Here is a 13,032-nt window from a genome sequence, read left to right as displayed (position 1 = left end):
CCATCTCATTTGTTCTTCTGCAATGTGACCTTGCTGTACCCATCAAGGGGTATAGTCTAATTACTCTTCCTTTGAATCTGGGTGACTTGTGGACACTTATAGTGATACATTACAACAGAAGTAACACAATAAACTTTCAAGGCCAGGTCACAGAAGACAATGCAGCTTCCATTTTGTTTGGTTAAACCTTGCACTTGGAACCCTAAACTTTCATATAAGAAAGCTGATTACACTCCCAGGTCCACCCTGAAGAGGCCACATATTGGTGCTCTGGTCAACTGCCAGTCCTGTAAGAGTGAGCCATCTTGGACATCCAGCCCAACTGAGCTTTTTTAAGATGACAGAAGCCCCAACCAACATATACCTGCATAAGTGATTCCAAATAAGAGCTTACCCAGATGAACCCTGTCTAAATTCCTAACCCACAAGTCATGAGCACAGTAAAATCATTGTTTTAAACTGCTAAATTCTGGGATATTTTTGTTATGCAGCAACAGTATCCAGAACAATATGTGAAGTGGGTGGCTGATCATTCCCATTTTAAAAATGAGAATGGCTTCAGATCATTAACATGCGCTAAGTACTGGGAATTGGTACAAAGAGACTTAAGATGTAAGCCCTGTATTAATGACCTCTCAGACTACTAGAGAAGATGACTTGTAACGAATATGGTATGTGGAGTCATGAATAATATGATCAAAGCACTACAGAGATGAGGAGAACAAGATTGTTTTAATTCGTATGATCAGAGAAGGATTCTTACAGGTGGTGACATTTGAGCTTGACTTTGAATGATATGATACACCTTTTTTGAAGAAGAAATAATATAAACCAAGATCTAGAGATTGGGAGTAGGAAGTGTTTTTGTGATAGTGAAGTCTTCAAGCAACTGAACATTAGCCCTTTGACTTCCCACTCCCTTTCTGATTATTGTTTACTGATATCTAAAGTTAAGTTACCTATCAGGAAACCATCTGAACAATTTCACCAGGAAGAGCAGTAAGACTTTGAAAATGCCCAGAACTACCAAGAGACATTCCTTACAACATCTCTAAAGTGAGATTTTTAGGGTTTTAAAAATAAATTGTGTGTGACATGTTAGAAAAAGTCTTTGCAGTTGTCCTTGGAACATTCAAAAGAGAGCTAAAAAATTCCCATCGCTCTACTCGGTTCAGTATTTTATACGCTAAGTGTTTATTTAAAAAGTAGCATAAGTCAACCTCGAACCAATGGCAAATATTCCTTATATTCCAAGACTTGATATCTGAGATATTCCAACTGTTTGTTGTTGTTTTAAGACCATGGTTTTAGGCGGCGGCGGAGCTGCGGCCGGCCGGGAGCCGGTGCGGGTCTCTTGGTAAGTGAGGAGCCGCGCATTGCTGAGCCTGCCACCCGCCGTGGAGCCATGGAGATCGGCGCCGAGATTAGCCACAAGATCCGGCGTGCCATTAAGGGGAAATTGCAAGAATTAGGAGTTTATGTTAGCTTCACGGTGTATTAGATAAACTTCGTTCTGTTACAACTGATCCCTCCAGTCTCAAGTCTTCTGATACCAACATCTTTGATAATAACATGTCTTCAAACAAGAGCAGTTTCGGTCGGGGAGCCAAGAGAAGGCCTGAAGCTGCAGTGCCACCCCTCGCAGTTGCTAGCACAAGACCTGAGAAAAGAGATTCCAGGGTTTCTACTAGTTCACAGGAGCAGAAAACCACTAATGTTAGACAGACTTATGATGATAGAGCTGCAACCGGATTAATGTCAACTGTGAAGCCTCTGAGGGAGCCAGCACCCTCTGAAGATGTGATTGATATTAAGCCAGAACCAGATGATCTCATTGATGAAGACCTCAATTTTGTGCAGGAGAATCCCTTGTCTCAGAAAAAACCGACAGTGACACTTATGTATGGTTCTTCTCGCCCTTCTATTGAAATTTATCGACCACCTGCAAGTCGAAATGCAAATAGTGCTCATTTAAACAGGTTGCAATTTCAGCAGCAACAAAACAATATTCATGCTGCCAAGCAACCTGATATACAGAACAGCCGGGTATATGAAACAGGACATTTGTGTGAACAGGAAGTGCTTAACAGCTTAGAAGGGACTTCTAGTCCCTTCTTCAGAAACAACTGAGAAAAAATGAGTACTGAGGAAGAAAACTTTCGGAAGAGAAAGTTGCCTGTGGTAAGTTCCGTTGTTAAAGTAAAAAAATTCAATCATGATGGAGAAGAGGAGGAGGAAGATGATGATTGTGGGTCTCATACAGGAAGCATCGCCAACAGTGTGTCAGTGCCAGCAAAGCCTGAAAGGAGACCTTCACTTCCACCTTCTAAACAAGCTAACAAGAATCTAATTTTGAAGGCTATATCTGAAGCTCAAGAATCTGTAACAAAAACAACGAACTATTCTACAGTCTCACAGAAACAGACACTTCCAGTTGCTCCCAGAACTCGAACTTCTCAAGAAGAATTGCTGGCAGAAATGGTCCAGGGGCAAAGCAGGACCCCCAGGATAAGTCCTCCCATTAAAGAAGAGGAAACAAAAGGAGATAATATAGAAAAAAGTCAAGGAGCTCCACAGAGGCAGTTGTTATCCCGACTACAAATCGACCCAGTAATGGCAGAAACTCTGCAGATCAGTCGAGATTACTATGACATGGAATCCATGGTCCATGCGGACACAAGATCATTTATTCTGAAGAAGCCAAAGCTGTCTGAGGAAATAGTAGTGGCACCAAACCAGGAGTCGGGGATGAAGACTGCAGATACCCTTCGGGTACTTTCAGGACACCTTATGCAGACACGAGATCTTGTACAACCAGATAAACCTGCAAGTCCCAAGCTTATAGTGACGCTGGATGGTGTCCCCAGCCCCCCAGGATACATGTCAGATCAAGAAGAGGACATGTGCTTTGAAGGAATGAAACGTGTAAACCAAACTGCAGCCGCGAGCAAGGGACTCAGAGGTCTCCTCCACCCACAGCAGTTGCAGTTGATGAGCAGGCAGCTTGATGACCCAAATGGTAGCTTTGCAAATGCTGAGATGAGTGAACTGAGTGTGGCCCAGAAACCAGAAAAACTTCTGGAGCGTTGCAAGTACTGGCCTGCCTGTAAAAATGCAGGATGAGTGAATCATCCTGTTTCACCTTGCAAAGCCTTCCCCAATTGCAAATTTGCTGAGAAGTGTTTGTTTATCCAGATTGTAAATATGATACAAAATGTACTAAACCAGATTGTCCCTTCACTCATATGAGTAGAAGAATTCCAGTACTGCCTCTAAAACCAGTTACAACACCAGCACCATCTTCTAGTAGTCAGCTGTGCCATTATTTCCCTGCTTGTAAGAAAATGGAATGTCCCTTCTATCATCCAAAACACTGCAGATTTAACACTCAGTGTCCCAGACCTGACTGCACATTTTATCATCCCACCATCACTGTACCGCCACGACATGCCTTGAAATGGATTCGACCTCAAACCAGTGAATGACACTCAGTGCTACTTGGGAGAAGATTGTGGAGTTTGAAAGTTTCCATCTACTGATGAAAGATACTCTGCAGAACTTGTCAAACCTTTGAAACTTGGAATATATATTGCTTTCATAATATGAAGTTTATTGCCTATCTGAAGTGTCTAATTTTTCTAGTTTGTAAGTTTATTAAGTGGTTTTAACATTGGGTGTTTTTTGTTGTTTGTTTTGACTGTGAAAAGACAGTTTAAAGGAAAAACTAAATTCCATTAAAACATTTGAGGCTTGTTTGTAAAAAAAAAAAAAGACCATGGTTTTAAAACTCAAGCCAATCTTTATTACGTATGTGACCTTTTAACTTTGAAAAATAAGTAATTCCTTCTCTTCCCTTTTTCCTCTGCCACCCTTGAAAATACCCGCTTTACTACTTATGAACTTACAGCCATATCCTAGATGTAAGGGTTTTATTTTTAGTATTGAAGGAAACATAAAATAAAACTGGAAAATGCATGAGAAATAAGCAAAGGCCATTAGTTTTTTAAAAACTATTTAAATGTCATGGCCTTTAATGCCTATATTATAATGAAAATTGTTTTTTTATGCAGTGACAGAAATTTGGGGAAAAAACACATTTGGGAGGAAAAAAAAATCTAAACAAAGCTAATATGTCCCAGAACACAGTGACTAAGAGGCAAGGGTATCTGAGGGTCCATCAACTAGAGCTGTTCCAGTTTGGCAGCTACTAGCCACATATAATTATTTACATTTCAATAATTAAAGATAATTAAAGATAAATAAAATAAACAATTCAGTTCCTCTGTTACACTAGCCTCACTTCAAGTGCTCAATAGCCACCTGTAGCTAGTGACTACCATGTTAGATGGGCAAATATCAAACATTATATCATTGTGGAAAGTTCTATTGAACAGCACTGCTCCAGAGAGTTAGCCAATTTCTTTCATCGATATTCAGACAGAGTGTGGAAATGATTTGGAATGGAAAGGATCAAATAATTTTTGAATCACAAAGCACTACGTTTCTGCTGGAAGAGCACATTAACATCACAACAAAAAGCCTTATTTGTACACTAACTTTTGAAGAGGAGTTGATAAGTTTGAAATACGACTATAAAAATTTATTCATTTTGAAAATTTTCATCGATTTTTGGCTTGTAAGAATCCAAATAGGTGCTAAGTCAAGAAGCCAGTTTGAATTTTGAGGGCAGTTAGAAACTATAACTTTATAATATGTATGTTGAGTAAGATGAATATTTGTTCAGCTTCCCATATATCTACCCAGATACTAAGTGAAAAAAAAAATTGAAAAACAGATTTGTTTTTTTCTGAAATTAGTAGTAATATTCAATACATAGACCAAGTTATATGCTTTATTTTATATTTCAGCTTTCCTCAGCAATACATTTCATTTATTAATTTATTCATTTACTTATCAACAAATGTTTGACCATTATCTGTGAGTTTATATAATAAATTTTCTCTTCTCAAAAGATTTCAGCACATTCAAGAGACAGCAACCAGAATGGGGAAACCATGGCAAGTGGGAACAATGGAAAGAACTAGGAGTGTTTTCTCTTACAAAGAGAATTCTCAGAGAGCATACTGCTTTCTTAATACATGAAAAGGATTTTCCTGTGGAAAAGGCTTGAGACTAGTCCTGTGTAATCCTGGTGGAGAAGTGAAATCAGTGTGAGAAAGCTACAGAGAAACTGATTTGGAATCGATGTTAGTTCAAAACTAGCTAAAGACAGAATGGACTGCTTTAAAAGAAGTGAGTTAAAAGTCATTGATGACATTCAATCCAAGCTGGGTTTGTCAGGGATGTACTGCAAAGACTCCAAAGATCACAGGTATGATTTTACAAGGTCTTCTTTGAGGTCTTTTTCAATTCTGAACTTCTTTGATGCCAAGACTAATCTGCATCACAGAAGCCTTTTGAATCATAATAAGTTGTTTTTTGATGTTCACTGTTAATGATTTTTGCCTAAGGCTAATGTATGTAATAGGTAGTATTTGTAGAATCATCTATTTTTTGATGATATTCACTTTTATAATCTAGTCACTCTATTCATATATCAAATTCAATCAAAATATCTTCAAAAATATAAATGATAAGCACTAAACATATTGTATTGACTGCAATTTTAAATCAAGAAAATAGAATGAGTCACGTAACATTTGACAACTCTGGGAAGTTTACCACACTTGGTCAATTTTTTTAAAGTTGTCAGGTGACTAACAAAGTGATTAGTTAATAGCGGATAGAAGTTGGTCAGCAAGATGAAAGACCATGTCTAATTTGGGCAGAAGAAAATCTGCAATGTTATCTGAAATACTGATAATGCCACCAATTATTTACTTGGCATTGCACAGAATGCATATCTCTCCAACTTCTATATAACTACTGACTTTATTGAAATCTCTTTCAAAATGTTAATAATTATCTCCATTTGAAAAACTAAATCCAAAACCATTTCTCTTTTAAGTGGCAGACTGAACCAGAAATCGAATTTAAAATTATGGGTAAATTTTGGAATATTTCAAGTTTTGTCAGAATCTGTGAAACCTTTTTTTTTTAATGTTTATTTATTCATTTTGGGAGTGAGTGAGACGTGAGTTGGAGAGGGGCAGGGAGAGGGAGAGAGAGAACCCAGAGAATCCCAAGCAGTCCCCACACTGCCAGTGCAGAGCCCAATGCAGGCTCAATCCCACAACTACGAGATCATGACCGGAACCAAGGTCACAAGTCAGGCGCTTAACCGACTAAGCCACCCAGATACTCCTAGAATCTGTGAAACTTTTTAAAAGGTATTTTGAAACAAACACACTGACAGAGGAGAGGAACATGTTAAGCAATCAAACTGAAGCAGAGACTTTCCATTTGACTTATGAGTATTATCAGAGTTCTGTCAGAGTTTCTTAATACCCTTGTCTGTGCAGTGTATTTACTTGGAGTGAGTTTCATTCAATGATATGAGCCATGAAAAAGAGTGTAATCTGTGCATTTTAATTATTTCATAACTGCTTGGTGTCATGTTAATAATGCTTATAATTACTTATTAATTAATACTGAAAATGGTCTTTGATATATTCATCAAAAAGAAAGTTTTAATTTTTTTCTTCTTATAAGTACTGGTAAAAGAGAAGTAAAATTAAATACATAAATATCTATCAAAGGAGGAGTTTGATTAAAGGCACCCATGTTTTAAAAAGGAAGCTCCACAAAAATAGTACCCTATCTTAATTGAATAACACACATAAAAAAAATGCCACTAACAACTGACTTCATTTAAATGATCAGTTTCATCTGAACTTTTATTTGTGTATGGATTTCTTGTCATTCATAGTTCAACAAATGCATCTCCATCTAACTAAAAAGCTTCCACAGAGTAAAAGAAACAATCAAAAAAATGAAAAGGTAATTTTGGGGATAGAAAAAAATATTTGCATATATCAAATAAGGGGTTAATATCCAAAATATATAAGGAATTGATGCAACTCAATAAGAATCAAAAAAAAAAATCTGATTTTAAAATGAGCCAGCATTACTAATCATTAGGGAAATGTAAATCAAAATCACAATAAGATATTACCGCATACCTGTGAAAATAGCTGCCATCACAAAGATGAGAGATAAAAAGTGTTCGGGAGAATGTGAAGAAAAAGGAACCCTTGCACACTCTGCGGGAATGCAAATTGGTTCACTCACTATGGAAAACAATATGGAGTTTACTTTAAAAATTAACAATAGGACTACCATAGGATCCAGAAATTCTACTTCTTGGTGTATATCCAAAGGAAATGAAAACAGCACATTGAAGAGATAAATGGACTTCTGTGTTTATTGCAGCATTATTCATAATAGCAAAGTAAAGGAAACAACTTAAGTGTTTGTCAATAGATGAATAAAGAAGATGTAACATGTTGTGACATGTTCTGACAACATGGATGGACCTTGAGGACAGAGAAAAACAAATATAATATGACATCACTAATACAAATGAATAAACAATTGATATATGCAGCAAAATGTATGCATCTGAAAGTAATCATGCTCATGAGGCATGCAAGATGGGGAAAGAATATGAATAAGGAATTGCAGTGGGGCCTATGAAACTTTTGATCATGGTAGATATTTTCATTATCTCTACTGTAGTGATTGTTTCACAGGTATATAACATATATTTAAAAACAAAATTGTAGCACCTTAGATATATACATTTATTTTATGTACATTGTAGCTCAATAGAGCTTGGAGAAAATCTCACAAATACCAACCCCCACCTCCAGCTATTAACTCCAGCTATTTTGATTTAATCACTTTTCCAAAACTTTTTGAAGCGTTTATTCACTATTCTCTCATCTTGATTACCCTTTTCTTATGTTATTTAGGATTTAAACTTCTTCAAAGATCCAGCTCAAATTTTTTAGTTTTCGTAAACTTTACCTATGACAACTACACTAATTGGTTCTCATAAAGACTGAGTCTTATAAATTATTTTGTATATGCACTGAATGCTTTTTGTTATATAGACTTTCCCCCTTTTTTTTTTTTTTACTTTTTTAAATTGAAGTATAGTCAACACACAATGTTATAGTAGTTTCAGGTGATGCTGAGTGCTTTTTTTTTTCATGCTAAATAAATCATTCCCATAGTGAACAACACCTTATATTGAAGCTCCTTTTAAAAATATATCTTTTAAACTGAACTGCTTCCTGGCAACAATATGGTTAAATCCCACAGACATAACATTAAGCAAAGAAACTGTACACATAAGAGTGCATACTGCATCATTCAAAAGTTCAAGAAGAGGCAAAACAAATCTATGGCGATAGAGGTCAGAATGATGTTATATTTTGGGGTTACTGACTGGGCAAAGTAAAATGCTATGTCTGGGTTGCTGAAATGTGGGTGTAGTGCATATGTGTGCTTTGATATCATAAATGCACTTTTTCTTTATTACAGTTGTTTGTACAAGTGTCCAAATAAGAACCACATAACATGAGCCGTTATTTTGTCTTTTAAGTCTTCCACTGGATCACTGACCTCTAAATTTTGTACTGAAGAAACCAGACTGTCCTATGGGGTTCCCACAGTCCAGATTTTGCATTGCATCCCCATGATGTCAGTGAACATATTTCTTTTCCTCTGCCTGTCCTATAAATTGATTATTAGCTCTAGGTGCTCCATCAGATGCACTTTCAATTTCTTTGGCAACCTGGGTGGTGATATGTTCCTCCTTCAGGAGTTACATGAGTTCTGTTCTTCTTTGTTTTTTTGATTTTAGCAGCTATTGATGATCAATGACTAATTATTGGGGATGGCAAAATGATGACATTCTAACTCTATTATTCCTTCATTATTGAGAATATTATTGAATTTCAACGGGGAAAAATCACCTTTCTTTTTTCTTGGGTTTCCTTTCTTTTTTTTTTTTTTTTTTTTTTTTTTGAGAGAGAGAGAGAGAGAGAGCAGTGGAGGGAGAGAGAGAAATCCAAGTAGGCTCCATGCCCAGTGCGGAGCCCTATGTGAGACTTCGATTCCATGACCCAGAGAGGATGAACTGAGCCAAAATCAAGAGTTGGATGTTCAACCAACTGAGCCACCCAAGTGCCCCTCTCCTGGTAAATATTCATATATATTTCCCATTCTGATTGCAATCATCCATGGATGGCTTGGATCAGAGTAGACAGGATTTGGTCAGATTCAGTATAATTGCAAAATAGCTAATATTTATTGAACTCTTGCCCTTTTGGGGGCTTAACTCAAAGAATATATATAGCAATAACTATGTGCCAGGCACTATTACCAGCACTAACTTATTTTCAGTTCTTTTAATTTAATTATCACAGTAATCCTACTGAGTCGGTATTTTTGCTGGAAACAGATTTCCTTTCTTCTTACATACTATAAGGAGTCCAGCTCCTGGCCAAAATCCCATGCATGCTATTCAAGCCCAACCATAGGTGATTACAAAGACTTTACCTGGCCGACCTCGCTGGGAAAAGTTGCTCTCTCCACACCAGAGTTGGTCAAAGAGTACATCGCGTCTCTGGAAAGAAGGGCAGGCAAGGAAGACCCTGGGCCCCTCTGCTCTTAAGCATCTCTGTATTTCTAGTCGTGGCAACTGCGTTTAGAGACGTGTTTTTGTGGGGCCCTCAGCCTAGGCCTTCTTCAGGCATTTCTACTTGAGGCCTCCTTACCAAGGGGAGGAAAGACTTGAGGACACTTTTCCCCACTCTGAGTCCGTCCTTGGCACTTTTCCTCTCCCAGCCTTCCTCTTGTCCTCCTCCCCCTCCTCCTCCCCCTCTTCGGCCCCTAGGTCCACAAAACTGCAGGAACTTTTTGTTCAGGGATCCCTCCTCAGTGAGACACCCCCCTCATCTGTGCTTATCCACCTACCTTGGATGGGTGCACTGTTCCATGGGGGGGAATGGAATAGGAAAGGGTCAGCACTTTTTCCAGTTTTATACTCTTGTTCTCACGATTGCAGTAAGCAATTAAAGGCTTGACCATGACTTTCATTTTGGTTGGTTTTTAATCAGCTACTCTGACCGCTAATGGTTCCCTTGGCTTTCTACAGCCTAGCTGAACTGGCACACTACTTTTTAACTGACCAAACTCAGAGGGATGAATCCCATTTTACAGATGAGTGTTGGAGACTCTGAAGGGTGACTTGCAAAAGGTCATTCAGCTAATGGTGATCAAAGCAGGATGTGAGCCCAGATCTGTGTGCCATGGCTTTGCTTAGAACACTTTTTTGTTTGTTTGCTTTCAAATTAATGTCATGAATGATTAGTGGCTCTTAAAAATATTTTAATTATTTCAACCAGATGTTTTAAGATTAAAAAAAAAAAAGAAAAGATTAGATTTCGCAGATAGTAATGGTAACTACTGTTTTTTGGACACTTTAGTTTCTAATAGATTATTATGGACGATAATCAAAAACCTTTCAAGATCACTGGCTTCGAAGGGTTTCTTTCATACAATTCACCCCTACAAAAGTCTAACTGGTCTCCTTGGGGATAATAATATACACTGCATTGGATTTCTGAGAGGGTTAAATAAGGCAATACATGAAAAGCCCCAACACAGTGCCTGACACCTGCAATCCCACAGGCACTGCTTGTATCACTGTGCTGAGCACCTCCTCTCTGTCTGTTTGCCTGCTCAGTACTCCAGCTCTTATGCTCTGAACCTCCATCCTGTATGCTCTCTCTCGCTCTTTCATTCACTCTCTCAGAGGTCACTGGTGCTGTTTGCAAAGGATGGTCCCTGTCCCCTCTGGATTCTGAATCAGAGGAAAATAAAAGTATTGGTATCTGCTGAATTAAAGGCCACAGCTTGTACCCAAGACTGCAACAGGCTTTTAACTCCTTTGCATGAATTGGATTTACCTACTCCTCAGACAGAGCCAATGGCAGCCTCAACTTCTCCTCACCAAGCTTGACCTAGAGGGTTTCCCTGTAGAAGAAAGGAGGATGCTGGCTGCCTGTGGGTCTGAAGAGGGAGCCAGGGAGACTCTTGGGAAGAATCAGTGGGGAGAGTGTGGTGGAAAACAACACAAAATCTTCCCTCCCACAATCTCCATGAGAGCAGGAATTCCTATTATAATTCCCATGTTTCTTTGGGCTCCCATCATTTTTGTTCTGTAACCTACTATCCTTAAGCATACAAGCCTGCTGTTTATGACTGGTCCTCTAGGGGAGAGATCTCACAGTTTGTCAAGCAGTACTCCTTCCATCCTTCTTTCAGTGTGGTCTTCCTCCAAGTCCAAAGACTGTTCCTCTCTGGACTGTCTGGAGGCCTGAGACATACAGTATTGACTCTATTTTGAAGTGAATCAGACAAGGGCATACATTAAGCCATCCACAAAGCCACTCTACACCAGAGGTCAAAAATCCTTGATCTTTCTCCTGTTGCAAATAATACCACATTCTCCATTTTATCTCAATAGAAGTTACATCATGAGTCCATATGACTACATAAATTACCCCTATTTACTATTATAAATTATAATAGTACAGTGCCAGCAATATTAAAATGTCTTCAAGGGGTGCCTGACTAGCCCAGTCAGTTAAGCATGTGACACTTGATTTCAGCTGAGGTCATGATCTCATGGTTCGTGAGATCTACAGGCTCTGAACTGATCACGGTGCAGAGCTTGCTTGGGACTCTCTCTCTCCCTCTCTCTCTGCCCATCCCTGTACACGTACACACATATATGCGTGTACAGGGATATACATCTGTATACCCTGTATACCCTGTACATCTGTATACATCTGTATACCCTGTATACCCTGTATACCCATGTACATCTGTATACCCTGTATATCCCTGTACTATTTAGTAGTAAATTTCTCAAAAAAATGAGAGTCAAAAGTTAAATTTCTTTCCTCCTATTATATGTTAAGCACAAAAACTTTAAAAGCAAAAAAACAGCTTTTCCTTACACTATTCAATCCCAGCCAGGATGACTTTATTTAAATATCTGGGTAGAATTGAGGTTCTTTACATAGCTACTGCCTGGGGTATTTCACCAACATGGGTAATTTGTTCTGCATCTCTAAAGTTGAATTAATCAAATCCTCAAACCTTTTAAAGAAGTCTAAAGAACAAATCAGATATATGAAATTATTAAAGGGTCAGCTCTATGCTACGAAACTCTAAAAAGCTTAATAAATGCTTATTATAGCAAAACAATATTTTCCAAACCACACATAGTGCAACTTTTAACCACATGAGTTATGCCGGTCAAACATTGTAGTAGATACTTGTTGGACTCCTGAGGACACAGGCGTAATCAATCCATCTCAATTCATCAGTCTATAAGTAGGGAGTGGTGCTGCATATTTTCAACAATCATTACCATCTTTGCTTTGTCCAGATCTTACCCTAATGGGTAACGAGGCTACTTAAACTTTACAATTGTTTCCTATGTTTCATGTCAGTCCAATTCAATGACCTTTTTTCCCTAGCTTTATTAAGATATAATTGACAAATAAAACTGCAATCTAATGACTTTTTAAAAAAATCTTATTAAGATCTCAGTCTTATTTTGATACAAAATCTCCTTCTTCTATTCAATACCTATAAAGCTTTCCCTCCCCTCCATTCCAGGCTGTATTGAGCCACAGAATGTTTGTTTTAGAGTATAATTTTCTTTCATCCTCTTTGCCTTTCTTCTCTTTTCTTACCCTTATGAGGGATGGGCCATCTAGGGGCAGCCATTATTGTATATAGTTGCCTGTTGAGGCAAGTTTACTCTCCTCTGATTTTTTTAAAAATTACTTTTTGTCATTGTTTCCGATTCTGTGTCTCCCTCTCTCTCTGCCCCTCCCCCGTTCATGCTCTGTCTCTCTCTGTCCCAAAAATAAATAAACGTTGAAAAAAAAATTAAAAAAAAAAAAAAGGGGCGCCTGGGTGGCACAGTCGGTTAAGCGTCCGACTTCAGCCAGGTCACGATCTCGCGGTCCGTGAGTTCGAGCCCCGCGTCAGGCTATGGGCTGATGGCTCAGAGCCTGGAGCCTGTTTCCGATTCTGTGTCTC

The 13,032-nt window shown here is 38.3% G+C and overlaps 1 protein-coding gene across 1 annotated transcript; it reads left to right on the top strand.

Moving 5' to 3' along the window:
• The first annotated feature begins 1,362 nt into the window (after positions 1–1,362).
• Positions 1,363–3,619, top strand: LOC121038765 (zinc finger CCCH domain-containing protein 14-like). The gene is given in 3 exon segments (XM_040488532.1): positions 1,363–1,481; positions 1,484–3,187; positions 3,190–3,619. Coding segments are annotated over 3 exon segments (2,076 nt in total). The 5' UTR covers positions 1,363–1,405; the 3' UTR covers positions 3,486–3,619.
• Positions 3,620–13,032: the final 9,413 nt, after the last annotated feature.

This window comes from Herpailurus yagouaroundi, unplaced genomic scaffold (assembly GCF_014898765.1).
Source record: "Herpailurus yagouaroundi ecotype Mexico unplaced genomic scaffold, PumYag 166, whole genome shotgun sequence".
Taxonomy (NCBI): Eukaryota; Metazoa; Chordata; class Mammalia; order Carnivora; family Felidae; genus Herpailurus; species Herpailurus yagouaroundi.
This window is presented reverse-complemented; position numbering and strand designations above follow the sequence as displayed.